At 55.2% G+C, this 22,053-nt stretch overlaps 1 protein-coding gene across 5 annotated transcripts in view; it reads left to right on the forward strand.

Moving 5' to 3' along the window:
• GRIP2 (glutamate receptor interacting protein 2) overlaps positions 1 to 22,053 on the forward strand; it is an 81,048-nt gene that overhangs the window by 40,781 nt on the left and 18,214 nt on the right. For 3 of the 5 annotated variants that reach the window (XR_013960818.1, XR_013960819.1, XM_080672366.1), the window contains exons 2-12: positions 14,033 to 14,113; positions 14,579 to 14,717; positions 15,587 to 15,732; positions 16,418 to 16,504; positions 17,047 to 17,122; positions 18,329 to 18,474; positions 19,340 to 19,487; positions 19,583 to 19,752; positions 20,701 to 20,829; positions 21,127 to 21,276; positions 21,495 to 21,681. Coding sequence is in view for 3 of the 5 variants with exons in the window: in XM_080672366.1 (XP_080528492.1) it covers positions 14,033 to 14,113; positions 14,579 to 14,717; positions 15,587 to 15,732; positions 16,418 to 16,504; positions 17,047 to 17,122; positions 18,329 to 18,474; positions 19,340 to 19,487; positions 19,583 to 19,752; positions 20,701 to 20,829; positions 21,127 to 21,276; positions 21,495 to 21,681 (1,459 nt within the window). In the remaining 2 variants the exon portion in view is untranslated. The remainder of the gene's footprint in view (positions 1 to 14,032; positions 14,114 to 14,578; positions 14,718 to 15,586; positions 15,733 to 16,417; positions 16,505 to 17,046; positions 17,123 to 18,328; positions 18,475 to 19,339; positions 19,488 to 19,582; positions 19,753 to 20,700; positions 20,830 to 21,126; positions 21,277 to 21,494; positions 21,682 to 22,053) is intronic. The other 2 variants (XM_080672367.1, XM_080672368.1) reach the window with 1 other exon arrangement.

Genomic DNA, 22,053 nt, shown 5'->3' on the forward strand with positions numbered 1-22,053 from the left:
CCTCTGGGCCTCAGTTTCTCCTCTGTAAAATGGGATCAGAAGGACTTTTGAAAGATTCCGAGAGACCCTGACATAAAACGCTGGGTACCCAGTAAGCGCCCTATAAATGTTAGCCTCTTCCCCCTTCTCCTGGGGCATTTGCACTTGTTCAGAAGGTAATGCTTGGACTAGAGGGTAGAAGGTAGGATTCCAGGCACAGTCTTAGCCACCTTGGCCTGAGGCCAGTCTCCCACCCCACTGGACATGAGGGCACGGGAAAAGGCCTGTGCCTCCCAACGTCTCGTGGATCACCAGCCAGCAGAGGGCATTGCTGTGATCAGACGCTGCGTGCTGAGGCTCCAGCACACCCCTGATGATGTGGTTCCCCTGTGGCTGCACTGGCCCTCTGTGTCCCACCCTCCCATCATCACACGGGAGACGACTTAGGAGAGCCCGCTCCTCCTTAAATGCCCCCCACGTGGCAGCCACAGTGCCAGGAATGCCCCATTCAGTACATTCCCTCCTCTAAAGCAGGTCTGTAAATCAGGACCCAGCCCACCTGCCTGTCCAGCCCACCTTCGATTTTGGAGCCCTTTGACCTGCCGTGCTGGTCAGTGCCTTTCCCTACACATCATGTGCGCCTTCCCCCTCCCACCCTTTGCCAGGCTGTCCCCTCTGCCTGGAATGCCCTTCCTGCCTAATCTTTGAGTGTTTGGTTCTTTTGTTTCTCAAGGCTTAGCTCAAATGCTGCCTCCACCAGGCAGCTGGCCTGGACTTCTCCTCTGAGCCACCCTGACTCTTGGCCCCTTTGTTGTCTGGGCTCCTATAACCCTCTCGGAGAATAATCCCTTCTGCGAGAGACACGGGTGTTCCGACATCCTGTGGGATGTTCTTATCACAGAGTCGGTCCTGTGTGAACAGCAGCTCGGGAACCCCCACCCCACAGTCCCTCTGTCCTTCCTGCATCGTGTGCACATGAGTGGGCTGGGGAGAGCCCTCCGTGTGTGCGTTTCTCAGGAGGCTCTGGATGCCGTGCTTGTGTGGATGGCATCAGGAGGGCCTGGGTTCCAATCCCAGCTCACCCCTCACACTCCGTTGACTAAGAGCAAGTGGTTGTACCTCTCTGGACCCCATTTCTGCATCTCTGAAATGAGAAAATAGATGTAGAATGCTGAAAACAGAGCTTGGCACAGTTTCTGCTCCACCTGGTCCTGAGGAGCCATCAGCTGGGTTCCTCCCCGATCCGGACCTTCCTCTCCCCTGGTCTGTGCACACAAACTGCCAGGCTGGCTCTCGCAGTCACCTGAGACCCCTTGACCTTGCACGCTTGCCCCCCAGGGCTGGAGGAAGGCTGCGGTGTGAAATGGGGACGACAATGCCCACCTTATAGAAAAGTTTAGCCACCAGGCTGGGAAGCCATTGTCCTAGCCTGACCTCCTGGGTGGTGTGAGGAGAGAGGGAGGAAGAAGCAACTGAACAGCAATAAAGGGTTTATCTCTCATCCTCAAATCGCCATCTCTGCACCCAGACTTCATTTCCGGCTGTCATTCAGGGACCCCGTTGGGCTCAGGACACGGCTTGATTGTGATGGACTTGATTGTGTGGCTGTGATGGACCCGGCCCTGGGGCCTGAGAGGAAGGAAAGGCTGGGGTCCAGGCCCCCGCTCTGCACTGGGGGGCCCTCTCTGGCTCTCGGTTTTCCCATCTGTGCAGCGTGGGGTAGGTTGGTTCCTAATTGCAGTGGTCACTGCCCATGGGTGGGCAAGGGTCAGGGACGCCAGGGGTCCTTCAGTATGGAAAACAGCCCAGCACAACAGAGAATGTCCCAACAGTGGTGCCAATGGTGCCCCCTTAAGAGACACCAAGAATGGCTGCAGGCCTGGCCCCATGCAGGGAAGAGGTCATGAGTGTGTGTTGGACAGTCACAGGCTGCAAAGCCCTTCCTAGAGCTCTGCCCTCACTCCTCATGGGTGGGGAAGTAGAAGCCCAGACAGAGTGACTCCCCCAGAATCACACAGCTGGCAGGGCTGGGATTTGAACCTGGGCTCATCTGACCTTCAAGTTCTGCCTCTCTGGTCTCTTTCTCAGTGTTGGTGTAACATTCATGGCAGGAAAATAGATGGGTGTACGTTTTCTGATTCATTAATATGTGGTCTCCCCAACACCAGGGGCTGGGTGCTTTTATTATCCCATTCTACAGGCGAGGAAGCTGATGGCCAGAGAGGTTTAGACATGTGCCCCAGGTCACAGCAATCCATCCTCCAACATCTAACAAAACCTGAGGATGCAAAGGTGGCAGGGCCTTTCCTGACCATGGGGCTGCTGCCCACCAGCTCAGTGGCCCTGCCAGTTCCCCTAGGCGTTCCCAGTGCCCCTCACGGGCCATCCATTGCATCTGTGCTGGCCACCTGGGCACCTAGCAGGCCTGGTTTTCAGCCACTGCACACGCCCAGCATTCGGCCCCCCTTTTCCTCTGCTTCCTCGACGTTTGGCAGCCTTGGAGGAGAGAGGTCATCTTTGGAGCAGGGCAGCAGCTCCTCCTGCTCGTAGGCCAACTCCCAGGGCAGATCCTCCCCTTCTACCTTGGCTGAGTTCGCTGTCTGAGGACCTTGCAGAGCCTTCTCACCCCCTTACTCTACAACCATCTGTGGCTCCCATTGCCTGCAGGAGGAAAGCCAAATTCCCAATGCTGTGCTTTGCCACTTCATCTGCATCCCCTGGGACCTTGTTAAATTCGGGTGGGGCCTGAGTATTACTGACCAGCTCTGTGATGCCCAGGCTGCTGGTCCTTGGACCACATTTGTAGGAGTGAGACCTCATGACCTGGCTCCATCTCCACTTCCCACCTGCTCTTCTCACTAGTCACATGGGATTTCACTCATGGACTCACATCTGCAATGGCTTTTCCCTTTTTTGACATGTGTCTTCTCATCCTTCAAAGTCAGGCTCAAAAGCACCTCCTCAGTGACCAACAGAGCTAGCTGCTCCTCATCTGCTCTCTTGGACCCCTTAACAAGCCCCTGAAGTTCCATATCAGCACCTTTAAGAACAGACCTCTTGCCCTGGCCTGGGGGTTCACTTGGTAGGACCATCATCCCATACACCAAAGGGTTGCAGGTTTGGTCCCTGGTCATGGCACGTACCTAGGTTGTGGGTTAGATCCCTCGTTGGGGTGCATACAAGAGACAACCAATTGATGTTTCTATCTCTCTCCCTCCCCTCCTCTCTAAAAATCAATAAGCATATCCTCAGGTGAGGATTAAAAAAACAACAACAGACCTCTTAGATGTGAAGCTGGCTCCATCCTTACAGCTGGATATCTTGGGCAAGTTACTTAACCTTTCTAGACCGATTATTTATTTAAACCCTGCCTTGTCCCAGAATGGACCAACAATTGCTTCCAAACACACTCTTGGATAAAATCAAAAGCCAGTGTGCTTGATGGGCTGATAGGGACAGAAAGGCAGAGGGAAGACCCTGTTTCCCACTGTCTCCTGGGGTTTCAGCCCCCAGGGCGGGCACAGCGGGCACTCAGAGAAACGCTGAAGGGAAGCTCTCCCATAACCCATGGCTTGACCTTTGCAGGAGCTGCTCATCCACAAAAGTAAATTCCAAAGGAGCAGCGAGAAAGACAACCATGGCGAGATTTCCGAGATTTCCGACAGCCCATCTTCATAGCTCATTTAAATGCATCTGTACCGCAAGCAAATATTTTCTTAAGGGAGGGGGTGGATGTAACTCCCAAGTCTTGTGCGCCATGAAGCCCTCCCCTGAAGGGCTGTAAATGAGGGCGAGGGTGCGGGGGTGGGGGGCGAGGGGGAGGAGGGGAGAAGGCAAATGTCTGTTAGAGCAATTTACTTGCTGAGAAGGCTTCATTCCTTCCTGCCTGGTGTGGAGCTGGGGACTGCCTCCAAGTGGCCCTTGGTACCTGGGGATGGTCAGGGTCTTCATCAAGAGCCTTGTGCTGACCATCTCCTGGCACCATGATCCACATCGAGAGCCTGCATCCCCTTCTCTGCCTGGGCCAGCTAAGGTCCTCCCTCTCTGACCCACTTACACCTCCCATGGCTGAGATCTTGGAGTTTCTCTTTGACCTTTGGCCTCACTGCTGGCCTAAGGGAACCTCACCTGGAACTTGGCCCCTGCCCCCTAAGACCTGCCTGCAGTCACCCAAAGAGAGAGTACCCCTAGGCAGAAGGCAGCAATGGAGGACCACAAACCTATGGATGCAGGGGTACAAGTGGCCCCACCCCAGGTTTAGATTCTGGGCTGTTTTGAAGGTGTTGGGTTGGCAGGAGCCAGAGTGGGTGGCTCAGGAATTCTGTTTGGATTTTGTGGTGGGAACCACAATGGGCTCAGGAGAGAACCCAGAAGAAACCTCCCGTCTCTAACCACTTGGCAGCACGCTCCCATTTGCTGTGAGACCTGCTTGTTCCCATGAATCCAAGAGCCCTACGGGGGCCGGAACCTCATCTGCCTCATTCTTTGCTGCATTTAACTGGATGCACCATGTAGTCACAGGCTTTGACACCTCATGTCATCATCACCCAGCCCTCTCTGAAGTACTTATGTGGTCCCCTCAGTTGGTGCCAGCACACATGGGTGGGCTGGGAGCAGGAGCAGCTGAGAGCTGGAGCCGGGAGTCCATCAGAGCCATCGGGGTCCGTCCTGAGCTGGCATCGAGGGAACTAGGAGTGTGCAGGGCTGAGGCCCAGCTGGGGCTGGAGTTGTGACCAGCTGCTCCTGCCTATCAAGCCCAGAGGCAGATCCTGAGCCCAGCTTGCTTAGTCTTCCCAGAAAGCTGGGGGTCGGAGGGTGCTCCATGTGGCAGGCTGCTGGGCTCACCCCCCACCCCAAGCTCCACCTTATGGAAAGGGAAACTGAGGCTTGGGGAAAGTAGTTACATCTGCCTAGAATGTCAGTGGAAGGGCCCCAGGGGGCTCCAAGCGCAGGAGTTTCTAACTTGAGACCTACAGACGTGCCCTGGCATTATCCATTGGCTGCACTGGTTTATGTCTTGGGATTCTGTTGGAATCTGCTATTTAAAGGAAACTTGAAAGGCACTGTTCCCCCTCTCTGGATGGGAAAACTGAGGCCTGGTAAGGGCAATCACTTGCCAAAGTCCCAGGGCAAGTTCGGAGCTGATCTGGACCTGGGGTCTATCTGCCTGGGGCTCTGGGGGAGACCCCATGCATGCCATCTTCAAAGATCTCCTGCCCAGGCTATGGGAGTGAGGGTGTCGAACCCCATCCAGGAGCCAGACATGACAGTAGCATGTCCCCTTTAAGCAGAGAGCCGCCTGCTGCAGTGGGTGGATTCAGTGTCCAGCCAGTGGGAGCTGGGAGCTTCTCTCCCACAGCCCCTCCCTAGTTAGGGTGTGGGAGGGGCAGAGCAGCGTGGCTCCCAAGGGAGTCAGTGGGCAGCAGGGACAATAGCAGACATGCTGTGTGGGCTCAACCGGGAGACCCCCGAAGAAGCCGGTAAGTAATGGGGGACCTGTAGGCAGAGTGGTGGGCTGGTTCCTTGAACTGCTGTCCGACAGGGGACTGGGATGGCTAAGGTGGGACTGCCACTCCCCAGAGACCCAGGGCTTGGAGAGAGTGCAGGGGGCGGGACACCTGGCCAGGGTGAGCAGGTGACAGGGCTGTCTGTCTGACCCTGGCTGCTGTCCTGCAGCCAGGGGCTGAGTACCCTGGGCTGTCCAGTACTACGAGGGGAATTCCAGAGGGCAGTGCTCAGCCCCTCAGGGGTGCCTTGGGGATGGGAGCAAAGGCGTGGTGTGGAGGGAGCTCCTGGACTTGTAGCAGAAGGGAGAAGCCCTGGCTGGCGTCTAGCTGCTGAGCCCTGGGGCTCTGGGGATGCAGTGGGGAGGGAGGGGGCCACACAGCTGCCACATTCCTGGGTGGCCAGGACTGGGACTCAGGGAAGAGCTCTGGGGCAGACGTAGTTGCTCCATCCATCTGTCCATCTGTCTCCTAGCCTGCTGGCTGGCCTTACTTCTCCCCACACTCCCCAACAGAGAGCTTGGTCGGAGCCAGGACCCAGTCCTTCACTCTGTGCCCTGGGGCCGCCCTTGTCAGTCCCACCCCACACTCGATATACTCTTGACTTTCCCACCTGGCGACAATTCCTAAGGGAGGGACTGTGGACAGGTGAGGAAACCGAGGCACAAATCTGGTCGTCTTCTGAAGACCCTACAACTACCACACAGTGACTGTCTTGGGATTGGCATGCACATGAGTATAGCAGGGCTCCCCACCAATGAACTTAGGCTCCCACCTCCCCACCCGTGGCAAGGGGCAGAGGCAGGGTTACCCTCAGACCCCACATAATAATAATGCAAACAATAGCTGACAGCTGTTGAGATCTAACTCTGTGCCAGATCTTACTCTATCCTAAGCTCTCTCTGTGTGTTTTCTCATTTAATCCTCACAACAACACTGAGTTCAGGACCATTCTCCCCACTTTACAGTTGGGGAAACTGAGGCATAGAGATGTTAAGTGACTTGTCCAAGACTACCCAGCCAGAAGTGGCAAAGCTGGGATTCCACCCCATGCGGTCTGCTCCTGCCCCCTCCTGGCGACGGCATTATAAATGGAGACACTGCTTTCCTGGCCTGGGCACCTGTGTCCTCTTGACCTAAGGCCCACATGAGTGGGGTCACCTCGTCCTGCAGTGGTCAGAGCCACACGGGCAGTGGTGCCCCAGAGACCTCACCTGGGGCATTGGCAGGGAGGTGTCTTCCCCTCCTATTGGGCCTCTGCCTCCATCCAGGCTTAGGCTTCAGCATCGCCTGCCTGGTCCTTTGCTCAGTCTCCTCCCTGGCCTCCTGGTCTTCTCCTCCTCTCCCCACGCTCCTTTTGGGAGCTTACTAAAATGAAAATCTGTTTACAGCTCCTTATCCTGGCCTTCAAGGCCCTTCATGATCTCCCTGACTTTTTCTCTGACCCCCACCCTCCCACTGCAGCCCCCACCTACTTCCCTTCCCAGGTCACAGAACCTCATGGTCACAGCTGCCAAAGCTCTTTTTAAGAAAAATCCAAAGGTGGAGCTTCAGGCAAAGCTGGATCCAGGTGCTCACTTAACACTGTTAGGACTCTAACAGTTAACTCTGTTAGGTTTATGCTTCTTTTTAGGCGCATTTCATTTCCAGGCAGACACTTTCTTCTCCAGAGGGCCCCGAGGACTTTCAAGCTTAAGGTTACCTAGTTCAGTTCTCCCTAAGGAAAGACCATTCCAGCAGTTTCAGCAAACATCCCAGGGCTGCTCTTGTTGGCCCAGCTTGGGTCACATGCCCTCTCCTGACCAATCACTGGATCTCTGATTGGCCAGGCCTGGTTATGTGGCCTCCCCAGGAGCAGGGGGTCAGGGCAGCCAATGGTGGCCACTCCATACACACTCCACATTTTGCAGAGGAGGCTGAGGCCCCGAGAAGTCAGGCCACTCACAGCGCTTCTCCATGAGCACCAGGCTTGGGACTGCCCAGTGCCCTTTCTCTGCCCCAAAGGACTCCGGCTGGCATGAGTCCTTTCCAGGCCTGTCCTCTGGCCATATTCAGTCTTGCTCTCGGGCGTCTTGTGTACCCTCCACTAACCCCGAGCCCTTGAGGAAAGGCTGTGAGCAGGGCTGGGACGCACCGTAAGCATGGACACAGACTTTGGCAGTAACTTCCTCCCTCACTCCCCACCCTGTTTCCAGTTTCACTCTTTCCTGACTCCAGGCCACAAAGTGGTCTTTGTTCCTGGGCACTTGCCACTCAGGAAGGCTAGGGCAGTGTGTGTGTGTGTGTGTGTGTGTGTGTGTGTGTGTGTGTGTGTGTGTTGTAGTCCCTCATCTGCGGCCTGGGCTTCCCACTCCTCTGAGGGGACTCTCACCAGACCACCTGGATCCCTGCACAGGCCCAACCTCCTGTGCCACAGCAGGGGCTCTAGCCCTGGGGGACCCCAGGCTCCAGACAATGGAGGCCACAGAGGCCAGGGAGGCCACGGGAGCCATGGCCTAGAGTCCGGGAGGCCTGGGTTTGCATCCTGGTTCTGCCTCTTCTTGATTTTATGATCCTGAACAACTCATTCTACCTCTTTGATTCCCATTCTCCTAATCTGCAGGTGAAATCTAATTCAACATTATTTACTGAGCCCTTACTGTATGCAGGCTCTCTGTGCTGGACATAGCAGGGAACAGGCAGACAACAACCCAGCCCTCTGGAGCTGATATCCTAATGGGGCAGAGGCAGATGATTAATAAGATCACAAAGTTTTTTGTTTTTTGTTTGTTTGTTTGTTTTTTGTTTTTAAAGTCAGGTCTCTGTTAGATGGCATTGAATGCTATGAGGAAAAATCAAGCTGAGAAGGAAGGTGATGGGAGGTGTTGGAGGCGTGGGGGGTGCAGTTGTAAGTTCAACAGACAGGTTGGGGAAGACCTCCCTGAGAAGGTGACAGGTTCCTGAAGGAGGTAAGGGAGGCAGCTTTGTGGATGTCTGAGAAAGAACATCCTGAGCAGAGGGGATAGCCAGTGCAAAGGCCCTGGGGTGGGCATGCGTCTGGAATCGAGAATAGCGAGGAGACCAGTGCGCTGGAGCAGACCTGGCAAAGGGGAGATCTTTAGGAGGCCAGGGAACCCGAGGGACTGTGAGTCTTTTTACTGCTCCAGGCATCCACTGGTGGGAAATAAAATGGTTCTGAGGTGACTCAGTTTTGAGGTCATGTTCCTTGGTGTTGCTGGTTTCAGAGTTAGACAGGAGAGCACAGACTCAGAAGGCAGAAGGCCAAGGCCTGACTTGAGCCTGCACCCCATCCCACATGATGTTGGGGCCACCCGGAGTGTGACTTCAGGCCCAGTGCCAGGCGCTTCCCACACTTCGTGGGAGCTCTCCCAGTCATGCTTATGGCTCCTCGTAGCCCTGACGTGCCTCGCCTGTGGGTGCCTGAGCTCTGCCCCCGGAGTTGGGGGGAGGAGCAGTGTGATCTTATTAATCATCTGCCCCTTATTGAGAGAGGGAGAGAGCAGAGCTGAGGGTTAAGGATGTGGCTCAACAGACCCGAATTCCAGTCCTTCCTCTGCAGTCACCAGCTGAGTGACCTCTCTGGGCCTCTGTCTCCTCATCTGCACATTGGGGAGCATCAGAGAATTCTCGGTGGAGTCAAACGCATTCAGGGCAGGTAAAGTGCTTGGAGCAGGCCTGGCGCAGGGAAGGGCCCCACACTCAGTGCCCCTTTTCTGTTCCTTTTCTTTTGCAAACCTTGGTGCCAAGTGAATCAGGAGTCTACTTTTTAAATTAATTGATGTTTTTCCTTCTTGTTTCCCTTAAAAACATGCATACAACAGAAAGATCGCAGCGCTGATCTTTCCATACTTCCCTCCCACGGGAAGCTGGCTTCTAGGGAGGCTTGTCAGCTGTGAGGGTAAGGCTGTCACTTCGAGCAGAATCAGCTTCAATGCATTTCCATCCTGCTGTCCGCCCTGGTCCAGCTGTGATGGCCAGAGGGACATTATTTGTGAAGAGTTCCCAAAGGGGCTGGGGCTGGGCCATGGGCATTGTCCCTGTGTCTGCCCAGGTCTGTCATGGGATGGGAGGCGGAGGCAGGAGGGGGGCCTCTGGCTCTGCCACTTAGGAACTTAGGAGTGTGTGTCCCTGGGCATGTAAACCTGCCTGTGCCTCCGTGTCCTCATTTCTAACATCGGGACGATAATGGTACCTACCACATAAAGTGATAATAATCTTAAAGTTCGTAGAACACGGCCTAGGGTCAAATCTTGGCCCTGCTCTGTATGGTGGGAAGTTACTTAGCCTCTCTGTGGCTCAATTTTTCCATCTTTCAAATGGGAATAACAATCATGCCACCTCAGAAAGTGGTGAGGATTAAATGGGATAATGCTTATGAAGCACATAGCACAAGGCCCAGCATTTAATCGATAGGAGTTGTTACCATTATTAAGCTAGGAAAACCTTTCCAATGAAGGGAATAAAGGGGGCAAAGGGAGAGCTGTCATGTTTCATGATTTCTCGGTACCATATAGTCTCATTGATTCCCCCCACCAACCCACGCGGTGGGCACTGCACCCCCACTGTGCAGAGGAGACGCCCAGCGGTCAGAGAGAAGTGACTTGACCCAGAGCCATTAGTTGGCAGCAGATTTGGAATCAGCATCTGAAGTTGGCCTAAGTCCAAGGTCCATGCTTTCTTTTCCACCAAACCAGCAACGCCTTCAAAGGTGGGTCAACCAAGCCAGGAGTAGCCGAGCGCGAGCACGTGGAATGCTGTAGCAGGTTCCCCTGGAGAGTCAGCAAGGCGCCACCACGCACAATGGATGGTTAGACCCAGGGGCGAGTGGGGGGCCCTCTGCTCCCCATCAGCACATGGCGGCGGGTTGGCCTTGCAGCTGGCTCAGTGTCATGCTGTCATTTCCTGTTCGTCCCACGTTGAGCCTCTCTGGGTACTCATTTTCTCAGGGGTCCCCCTTTCAGATGTGAACGCTTCTTCCTGGAGGCCCACAGAGTACGTGTCAGTCAAGGCTGAGTCTATAGCCCCTCCCAGCAACCCCCTCCCTCCCACGCCCCTCTCCTGCTTAGGGGGTCCTGGCAAAGGCAGCCGGGCCAAGGGCTGACTTACTTTCTCCTTTGTCAAAGCTCAATAGCTCCCTGGGGCTCCAGAGAGATGGAGATAATTAGGCAAATTAGCAACGCCCTCAAGAGAAATGAAATAAAAAAGAAGCCCACCCACCCACCCTGGGCACAGCGGGGCTGGGGACCAGGTGTACAGGGCTGTGCGGTGCACAGCGCCTCTCCCTTCTGCTCCCCCCTCTCACCAGCCCACATGTGCCCAGGCGGCTGGCATCGCTGCGGAAATGAATTTCCCTCTGAAGCGAGTTCTTACAGGATGGATGGACTGAAGTAAAAAGCTCATAATTGCCCATTGCTGGAAGGAGGAGACAGGAAAAAAGAAACTCGAGGATAAAAATATCTCTGTTTTTTTATGCATGTTTCCAGCTGAAAATTGGTGGGAAAGATGTTTTTGAAAAGCCTTCATCTCTAAGCATATAATTACCAGGTCTCAGAACAAAAAACGAGAGAGTGGCAAAGAGTGAGCATGTTCTCTGAGGGAGGGGGACTGGGGCCTGACCCCCCTGGGGATTTCTATAAATAAAATAATTTCTTCGAATTCTCAAGCCTGGGCTGGCTAGAACCAGTGATGGAGAGGCAGGGATAACCCCCCCTCCCCCACATTTTACAGATGGAGAAATAGAGACTTAAGTCACACAGCCAATGGTAATTCTGGCCCTGCTTTGATTCTTGGTTTGCATGCTGCCTCAGTCCCTTTCCCAAAAGCTTGCGACAGTGGTATGCTATGTCCCCTCTGAACAGGAATCAGCAAACATTGTAGCATTTCTTATGTCTTTCTGAATATGACCAGAAGCTTTATCCGGCAATTCACCTTTCTGGAGTGGCCTCACCTCTAAAAGAGGCCATCAGAGCCACAGCCTAAAACGCTTGTGCCTTCTCTAGAGAAGAGTCAAGACCTCGCTTATTGCCCACTGACTCTTTGTCTGCAAACAGTTGTATGAATCCTGGGTTGCAGCACACTGTCAGGCCCACTTGACTGCTGGAAAAAGAGATGGCCCACATCCTCAGCCCAAAGCCAGCAAAAAGTTGTAGAAGGAGGGAGTTGGCGCCACTCAGTGTTGAGATGAGCAGCTGTCTCAGCTGCCCCAAGGATGTCCCTGCAGCTCAATTCAGTACTGAGTAGTTCATTAGAGCAAGGTCTGAATATTGGGAGGAGAGAAGGGAGAGGACACACTTGGAGGATTCTAATCCACAGAGACACCTTGGGAAATGGGTCCTGGCCTTCAGCAGCCAGCATCCTGCATCCTTTGCTTCAGAAAGAATCCTGCATTGTTCCTCAGTCTTAGTCTCTGAATCTTTTTAAAAAATATATTTTCATTGATTTCAGAGAGGAAGGGAGAGGGAGAGAGAGAGAGAAACATCAATGATGAGAGAATCATTGATCGGCTGCCTCCTGCAGGCCCACATTGGGGATTGAGCCTGCAACCCGGGCATCAGGGAATTGAACTGTGACCTCCCGGTTCATAGGTTGATGCTCAACCACTGAGCTATGTCAGCTGGGCAGACTCTGAATCTTTTGTTTTTAATATCAGGGTTCAAAACTCCACTTTTAACCCACTGTTGTTGCACTCTATTCTTTGGGATCCTACTGCTCTGAATTTGGCGAGGAGCTTCCTTCTCCTTTCCTTAAGAGATCATCTCCCCCTCCACCATCCCCAGGCTCATAAACCTGGAGCCAGCAAACTTATCTTTGGTCTGCCCTGGATTGTCCAGTGGCAGAATCTCATTTGCACAGGATAAGACCGATTTTAATTCCAGAATTGCCCTCATGAAATACTAGAGAAGTTCGCTGTCGCACAGTTGATATAACCCAATCTTATTAATTTTATTAGCTCAGAAACATCTTGTTGAATCTAAATGAAGTGCAAGTTAGAGAACTGTAATGGGAGGCATTATACGTAATGGGGTGTTGCCTAAATCGTTGCCGGCTGGTGTGAACAAAGGGCCTGGGGGAAGCGGGGTGAGCAGTGCTGCTGGGGGCCCCACTCCAGAGGCCCTAGAAATGATTCCGGGTTTAACTGCTGTTTGATTTGCTGCTTTCCTCCTTCTGGCAAGCAAAGGGAGCTTAGCCCTGGTCTGCAGAGTGCAGTGAGGGTACTTGGGCTCTGTTAGACCCAGACTGAGCTGCAACCCTCACTCTAGAGCAGCAGTCGCCAACCGGTGGTCCGTGAGGTCTGAAAGGTTGGCGACCGCTGCTCTAGAGCAGTGATTCTCAAGATGTGTGTGTGGGGGGCTAGGAGGGTAGGGGTGGGGGGTGGAGCAATATTGCTCCCCTAGTGGACATTGGCAATGTTTGAAGTCATTTTGGGTTGTCACGACCGGGGTGGGGTGCTACTGGCATCTAGTGGTTAGGTCTTGCTGTGGCCAGGAGGCTGGGGGAGGGGAGAAGAGTGATCTCCCCATAGCTGGTGAATGGCTGAGCCAGGATGTGCACTCAGGCCAGGCTTGAGCCCTGAGCCCATGATCTTAACACTGGGCCAAGCTGGAGCTGCAGGGGTGAAGGTGGCAGGAAGGTTATTCTTCAAGGGCAAGCGAGCGGGCTGGGGGGCATGTGCAGGCTCAGGTGAGACAGACTTACCTTGGGCTGCCTAGAATGTCTGAGAATATGGCTCTACACTGTAACTGCAGTCCTCATGAAGAGTCATTAATTGGGCCCACTCCAGATTGAGTTTGCTCAGGGCCAGCACTGTCTCCCATGGGCTGTGACACCTACCTGCCTGCGAGGGAGCTCCCTGTCCCCGCAGGTGTGCAAGCACAGCCTCAGGTGGTGGAGTCAGCAGACCCTGGTTCTAATCCACATTACATAACTCCCCAGCTGTGTGACCATGGGCATGAGTTGTCCCTCTCTGGGCCTCAGCTTCCTTATGGTTCCAAACATATATAATAAAAGCCTAATATGCAAATCGACCAAACGGCAGAACAACCAGTGGAACGACCAGTTGCTGTGACAATGCATTGACCACCAGGGGGCAGATGCTCAATGCAGGAGCTGCCCCCAGCCCGCAGGCCCCAGGCCAGCCAAGGCAGGTGCCAGTGGGGGGGCCCACTTGATCGCCCCGCTGGTTGCCCCACAGATCGGCCCTGATCACCGTCCAGGCCTAGGGACCCTACCCGTGTATGAATTTCATGCACCGGGCCTCTAGTGGAATAATATTACCCATAATAATAATACCAGCCCCATAATAATAATACCACGGGGCTGTGCAGATGGTTAACCACAGAACAGTGTGAATGTTCAAAAGAATGTCACTCAGCCCCAAGAGCAGAGATAGAGCCGCCCTTGGGAGGAGAAGCCACCAGGATCCCCCAGCAGAGACACTGGTGGAGCTGGTGGCAGGAAGGAACCCCTCTTTCAGGCCTCATCCATGAAAAGTTTGCCTGAATGGAAATGAAAATGGAGCTCTGGGCCTTTTCTCTCTCTCTTGCCTGCAGACGATGGGCCTTACTCCAAAGGAGGCAAAGATGCAGGAGGAGCCGACGTGGCCCTGGCTTGCCGCAGACAGAGCATTCCAGGTAACGAACCCCTCTCCGTCCCCTTCCTCTTTCTTTGTCCTGGAGGCACAGGGAGCTCTGGGTGGGGGTCAGACAGCATTGGCTCTGCTGCTCACTTGCTCTGTGACCTTAGACCAGGGGTGGGCAAACTTTTTGACTCGAGGGCCACAATGGGTTCTTAAACTGGACCGGAGGGCCGGAACAAAAGCATGGATGGAGTGTTTGTGTGAACTAATATAAATTCAAAGTAAAGGAGCGGAGGGGAGAGCAAGAGAACTGGATAGAACAGCTGGATCCGGCCCGCGGGCCGTAGTTTGCCCAAGGCTGCCTTAGACCGACCACATAACCTCTCTGATCTGTAAAAAGGAAATACCTCACTCAGCGTAATGCAGCCATGTGCCCTACTTAACACGTGTTAGCCTCACTTGCTTTGGAGCTGGGGGCCCCAAATTGCCCCATGCTGCCCCCTCACCTTCCATATGTCAGCAGAGGAGTTCCGAGGGGTCACTGTGGTGGAGCTGATCAAGAAAGAAGGCAGCACGCTGGGCCTGACCATCTCAGGTGGCACCGACAAGGATGGGAAGCCCAGGGTCTCCAACCTGAGGCCCGGGGGGCTGGCGGCCAGGTGAGAAGGGGGCTTGGTGGGGGCAGCAGGAGGGGGCTGGGGCCAGTGGAAAACGTACTAGGGCTTTGGGTAAAGCCATCAGGCAGTTGTTTTCAGAAGCTCCCAGAGCTCGGTGCCTGCAGAAGGAAGCCCTCCAGTGGGGGCATAACTCTAGGCACCAGCTTCTTCTCTCTGCCTTTACATCAGGTACTCACTTGGCCACTGTGCCTCAACTATCCAGGCCCTCCAGGCCTTTGCCTATACCGTTTCTTCTGCCTGGAAGTCTCATTCCCCATGACATCCTCCGGGCAGACTCCTGTTCATCCCTCCACATTGCCTCTGGGACGCCCCTAGCCCCAGGCTGGGACAGCCGCTCTGCTCACACAGCCCCACAATGTGCCACTTCTGCACACATTGCCCTGGATTTCGCCATTGTTTTGGCTCCCTTGGACCATGAGTTCCATGAAACCTGGGAGTTAGCCTCTCCATCGCTGCCTCTCTGGATGGAGCAGGCACTGATAAGTGTTCAGTTGAACAGAACAGATTAGTGGCGAAAAGCAGGAAGAGTGTTAGGACTAGCAAATGAGGTGGTCTGGCCACTCTGCAGGCTCTTCTGGAGCTGGTTAGAGCTCTGAGAGTGACCCCCAGTAGGAGGGAAGGCAGGCAGACCGGCCTTGGGGGAAATGCCAGGCCTGGGTGTCAGACAGGTCTAGGTTAGCATCCAGGCTCTCCTACTCACTCACTGGGTGACCCCGGACATTGTCTGACCTCTGAGCCTACATTTCCCATCTGTACAATGAGGATCCGGGGGACATAAGGATTCCATGGGAGGGTGCGTGTGAATGCTGGCACCTGTCACCATGCCTGTGCTCTGGCCTCCTTGCTCCCAGGAGTGACCTGCTGAACGTGGGCGACTACATTCGGTCAGTGAACGGGATCCACCTGACCAGGCTCCGCCATGATGAGATCATCACCCTGCTCAAGAACGTGGGCGAGCGCGTGGTGCTGGAGGTGGAGTATGAGCTGCCCCCGCCCGGTGGGTGCCCTTGGACAGGGAACTTTCTCCACTGCCTTGGTTGTGGGTGGACACAGCTGCCTCCCCGCCAGGGCCTGGGTGGTGGGGATCGTGCCAGGTGGGGTAGGTGGGACCTGGAGACTGACCGCAAACATCCATACCTCACCCAGAGGCTTTGCCTACCGCCACAGTATGCTGTCCCTAGGAGGTGGCAGGGCCCTGTTTATAACTCGCGGTCATATTACATATTTATTTGCAGATTTTTTTTCCTTTAAGGGGACAAGTTTGGGGAACATTGGCTGAAAATATTGTCCCCTGCCCTACCGCTCTCCCCACCGTACCACCCTGCATTGACTACAGTGGCCTAGCTCTGAATTTTCAAAGTTGGCCTTGAAATTGGGTAACTGTTAACTGTTTGATTTCAACCCTGGCCTGAGCCCACCAGCCATGGATTCAAGCCTGAGTTCCGCCATCATCTCTGTGAGCGTGGGGAGGCCCTTTCCTCTCTCCAAGTGATGGACTAAGTGGGTATTAGGAAAAGGGTCCCTCTAGGCCTCACTTGTCCTACCCGTTAAATGGGGAGGAATTTGCCCTTCCTATAATCTCTGTGACTGGTCACCCAACTCTCCTGGAACGAGCTTTGGGGACATCTGCCAGCTCAGTGATGTGACTGAGAGACTCAAAGGAGTCCTCCGTTTTTCTCTAGCCCCTGAGAACAACCCAGGGATCATTTCAAAGACAGTGGATGTCTCTCTCTACAAGGAGGGCAATAGCTTTGGCTTTGTCCTCAGAGGTCAGTGTAAGAGTCACCCTTGGGCCGGGTGGTGGGAAAGTGGCTAATTCTAATTATGTGTATGTTCTGTTTTGCTTTAATGAATCTGTGCATAAATCATATATATCATATATATCTTACTTCTGGCTTTAAAGAACCCAGGACTATTAAGCCACGTGTTAAATGGAAAATGCTGCCAAGCAATGAAATGTAGGTGGTTGAGGGGAGTGTGAGGGAAAAGTTGTGTCAGAAAATGGTGGTGCCACTGAGATTGAGAGCAACATTGGGAGCTGCCTAGCAATCAGGGCCAAACGGGAACAGGATGAGATCCGAGGAAGGGAAGCACGCCATTTAGCGGGGAGAGGGCTTCGGTCATGTCCTCTACTGGCTGGCGGGAGGTGGGATTTACAGCTGGTATCTCATAAGCGGGTCTGTGAATAGCAAGGACAAGGTCCTCAAACAGGTTTAATGAGGAGAGCCCGCTTAGGGCCTGGGTCAGGGTTTATGGGCATCACGAAAGGCATGGATAGATGATTTTCTCCCTCTTCTTGAACTCTGTCCAGGAGGAGCCCATGAAGACAGTCACAGGTGTCGCCCACTTGTCCTGACCTATGTGCGACCTGGGGGCCCTGCTGACAGGTGAGCCTGAGCCAGAGGAGACCTTACTGCCTCACACTGCGCTGACCAACCCCAGCTCCTTGTGAAGGAGGCAGAGCTGGGGCCTTTGTGCCCATTCTCCAGATGAGCACATTGAGGTCTAGAGAGAGTACACCCTTTGCCCATAGTCACTCAGGGAGTATTTGGTAGAGCCAGGACTAAACCCCAAATGAGAGAGACCCCAAGCTCTTTCTTCCCCAACATTCTGTTGTTTCAGGGGGCCGTGGGAGACGAGCCTTAGTATCACATTGCTCTTCCCTTCCCTGGCCTTAGTTTTCCTCTCTGTGGAATGGGTCCAATATTTTAGCCCCCAAGATTTGGGACATGGTGATCGGCCACTGTGGCCCTCTGTAATTCAGCCCCCGCCCCTACCCCCCAGTCCTGGCTGCACTGTCCACCTCGGCCATGCCCAGACATGCAGGAGGAGAGAATGTGGAGGAGGAATATGCCCAGTTCCCAGCGCCTGGAGTCCCAGTGGGAGATTCCTGGCCATTTTAAGAGAAGCCTGGAACGGCCTTGTCAGAAATCTAAATCTGTCCTGGAACAAGGCCCTGCAATAAGCTATTCATAGAACCGCCCAGAATAGTCTTGGCCACCTGTTGGGGCAGGCATTCCAGGGCGGGGATTTGACCCAAGCCGAGGTGAACCCCAGCTCAGGCCCCACCCTGGGGCCCCTGGTGAATTGGTTCCCAGGCCCATCTGTCACCAGGACAGAATCACTGCTGAGAAACCAGGTGGGATAGTGGGAGGGAATCTCTATGATGGGCAGCATGAAGCATCCAGATCACCCCACTGCTAATGCTGTGTGGCCCTGGCGGGGCTGCCGTCCTCTCTGGACCCTGGCACTCTCTTCTGTCCCCGGGGCAGGAGGGAGGTGGTGATCCCGAGGGCCATCCCCAGCTCAGGCATTCTAGGGTTGAGCCAGGACTGAATTTCTTATGGGTGGGAGATGTCAGAGCTGACCCGATTCCTATCTTCCCCCACCCACGTATACACCTGCACATTCCTAGCCGCTCATCCTGTCACTCACTCATGCATTCCTTCATTCACCTGTCCCGTCCATTTCTCCTCCACCCACTCCCTGCCCCTCCTCTGTCCTCTGTGCCCACCTTTCCCGATGCCCTCTCGGCAGGGCTGTGCCCAGTGCTCGCGCCGGGCCAGGCTGGCTGACCATGCCCTTCCCTGCAGGGAGGGCTCTCTGAAGGTGGGTGACAGGCTGCTCAGCGTTGACGGGATCCCGCTGCACGGGGCCAGCCTCGCTGCTGCCCTGGCCACTCTGCGGCAGTGCAGCCACGAGGCCCTCTTCCAGGTGGAGTATGACGTGGCCATTCCAGGTGAGCCGGGAGCCTGAGGGCAGGAGGAGGCCCAAGGGTGGGGGAGCATGTAGTGGGCACAGATCCTCACCACTGCAAAGGCTGGATGACCTGGGCCAGTCACGTAGCTTCTCTGAGCCTATCTGGGCAATAAGCACTATGTACCAGGCATTGTTTGATGCAACGGGCATTCTGCTGAGGACAACACAGAGGTCTCCATTCTCATGAAGCTGACGTTCTGGTGGGGAGAGATGGGCAGTAACCAGGATGACTCAAATAGAGAGAGTGTCAGATGTCAGTAAGTGCTGTAAAAAAAGTTAGGGAGAGAGATGGGAAAGGCTGGGAGGGACTTTCTAATTTGTAGCCACCAAGTGGGAGAAAGGCCATGGTGGTTGGACCAGGCTGGTGGCTGAGGAGCAACACAGTAGGGGTCAGATTCTGGAAATGTGATGGAGGTCGAGCGGGCCCGATTGGCTGGCATTTGGACTTGGTGGTGGGACCGAGAGCAGAAGAGCTAGGTTTTGTTTGTGAGCCACTTGGCGGGTTAGCGGGTGCCGTTTTCTGAGGTGGACAGGGTTCAGTGGACACTACAGCTCAGTGCCAGCATGCAGCAGGCTGTCAATAAATGTGAGCAAGGCTGCACTGTCCAGCAAAGCCCACAGCCAGAGCCCCTCAGACCCAAATCCCTGCCCCTCCTCTGCTGCACAGTGGCTGTGTGCACTTGGGCAGACAGCCTTTACCTCGCACATCTCAGTTTTCTAGTCTGTAAAATGGGTGCAGTGATCCCAACCTGGCAATGAGGATTAAATCGAGACAGCAGAGCGAGGCTAGGGACAAAAGTGCTCAATATTTGCACTTCAAACTCTTCTTTTATTCCATGTGCCAGATACTGTGGCCAATGCTTCGGGGCCCTTGATAGTGGAAATAACCAAGACGCCGGGGTCCGCCCTGGGAATCTCGCTCACCACTGGCTCCCACCGGAACAAGCCAGTCATCACCATCGACCGCATCAAGCCAGCCAGCGTGGTGGACAGGTGAGGCACAGGCTGGGCACTGCTATGGTGAAGAGGGTAGGCAGGGGCAGAGGCCACCCAGGCCAGCTTTCCTCCTTCCCCCCTCATCTGGCCAGGAGTGGAGCGCTGCATGCTGGAGACCACATCCTGTCCATCGACGGCACCAGCACGGAACACTGCTCGTTGCTCGAGGCCACCAAGCTGCTGGCCAGTGTGTCAGAGAAAGTGCAACTGGAGATCCTGCCTGCGCCCCAAAATCGGCGGCCCCTGAGGCCCTCAGAGGCAGGTGGGTCCCCTTGGAGGATCTCAGGGCACATCATATGTATCAACTCATTCTGATCCTCCCCATTATCCTAGGAGGTGGCCACTGTCTTAGTCCCATTGTACAGATAGTGACCATGAGGCACAGTGGGGTTAAGTGACTTGTCCAAGTGACCTGGCAGCTGGCTCCAGAGTCGCCAAGCCCCGGGCGAGGGTGGGGTGCTGTGCAGGGAGGCAGAATCAATGGGCTGAGAGAGTTGGGTCCTCACTCTCCTTCCATGGACTGGACCCCTCAAAGCCCTGCAGCAGAAGGAAGAGCCGGGATAGGACCTGGGGCAGTCGGGGAAAGTGGTACATGGCAGCCAGTTTGGGTGATCAGGGCGGGCAGGTGGGGAGGCGGGATCTCTGGGGTCCTCAGGAAAGCAGATGCTTAGATGGAGTTGGAGGCAAAGAATTCACGGGGCGTGGAAGGCCTGTGAAAGGTGGAAGGGGAGGATGCAGGTCTGAGCAAGACTCCGCCAACCCAACAGGAGGCCTGGACTCAGGCTCAGCAGGGGGCAGGCATGGCCAGGCCCTGGGACCCTGAGGCTGCCCAGGCTCCAGAGCCAGTTGCCTGTTCAAATATTCCTCCATCGCCTCCCACTGCGGGCCTTGGCTGGGCCTGCTTTTCCTCCCCTGTGCCTGCTACCACATGGCTGAGCCCCGAGCACAGTGCCCAGCACGTCATGAGCATCTGGGACACACGAGCAGAACCCTGACTGCCTCCCTTGGCTCAGGGGAAGCTCAGGATCTGTGGTCCTGCTTTCCTCACTTCATCTGCAGATGGGAGCGTAGCCTCCGGAGGGCGGGGGTGGGGGAGGGGAGGGCTGGCGTGGTGAGTACAGACTCGATCAGCCCCTGCACATCTCTCTCTCTCTCTCTCTCTCTCTCTCTCTCTCTCTCTCTCTCTCTTGTCTTCCTCCAATGGCCACAGTGAAGGTGCAGAGAAGTGAGCAACCACATCGCTGGGCCCCCTGTGTGCCCTCCTGCCACAGCCCCCGGCCCGGCCACTACCGGACGACACCCACCTGGTCCGCACCTGCCGGCCAAGATCAGAGCCGATGTAACGTGCCCACCCTGCTGTGGCTTGTGCCTGTTTCATGGGGGAGGAAACCTAAACTCAGAGAAATTAGGGGGCCTGCCCAGCGTCACCTCGCACGTTAGTGATGAGATGGGTCTCTGTCCTGGCCGCTGGGTTTCACTGGGTCTGTGAAAACCCTGCAGTTTTTGAGGCCCAAAGGTCACACAGCAAGTGGTCAGGGGGAATGGGAAAAGGCATCCCTGTGTCTCCCTGGCACCCACTGGGCAGGAAGGGGGAGGGCCCTGCTGGGGTTCACGGGCTGTGCTCTCATCTCCCCAGCCTTATCCTCGACTCCATTTTCCTCGCCGATCATGAACCACACCTTGCCCTGCACCAACCCCAGCACCCTTCCCCGCGGATCCCAGCCTATGAGCCCCCGGACCACAATGGGGCGGAGGAGGCAGCGAAGAAGGGAACACAGGAGTTCATGTAAGCCACAGCCCTGCCAAGTGGGAATCACGACTCCATGGTACAGATGAGGAAACAGGCTCAGAATGGGCCGTGACTTGGCTGGCACCAGAGCGAGTCAGAACTCCCACTCCCTTGTCCCTCTGACTCCAGGTCCTTGGGCCCAGGGCTGGGTTGGCTTCCACAGGAAGGCCTGGCTGGGTCGGTCCCACTGAGTGCCGTGCCCACCTGCCCCACAGTGTCTCTGGCCTCCAGCACAGTGGGGCCAGGCGGGCAGATCGTGCACACAGAGACCACGGAGGTTGTGCTCTGCGGTGACCCCCTCAGCGGCTTCGGCCTCCAGCTCCAGGGCGGCATCTTCGCCACTGAGACCCTGTCCTCCCCGCCCCTTGTGCGCTTCATTGAGCCTGACAGCCCGGCAGAGAGGTGAGCCTACTGCCCCCTCCCCACTGGGCCTGCCGCTCTTCAGTGGGAGCTCACGGACAGCCAGGGAAACCGAGTCACACACCAAGCCTGGCTTCACAAGTTATCTCACTTAACCATCACATCAACTTCATCACCAGCCCCTTTCATAGATGAGGAAACCGAGGCGCAGAGAAGCTGATTCACTTGCCCAGGGTCACAGGACTCGAGCCCCTGTCGGTCTGAGGTCAGAGTCCTCTCTATATATACATCTTGTAAGGCACGGCATCATCCCCATAGGACAGACAGAGAAACTGAGGCCCAGCAAAGACCCTTAGCCAGAGCCACAGGGTAAATCGCCTGAGGCTCTCTAGCTGGAGCGGGGCAGGGCTGAGA

This window comes from Plecotus auritus (assembly GCF_963455305.1).
Source record: "Plecotus auritus genome assembly, chromosome: 6".
NCBI lineage: Eukaryota > Metazoa > Chordata > Mammalia > Chiroptera > Vespertilionidae > Plecotus > Plecotus auritus.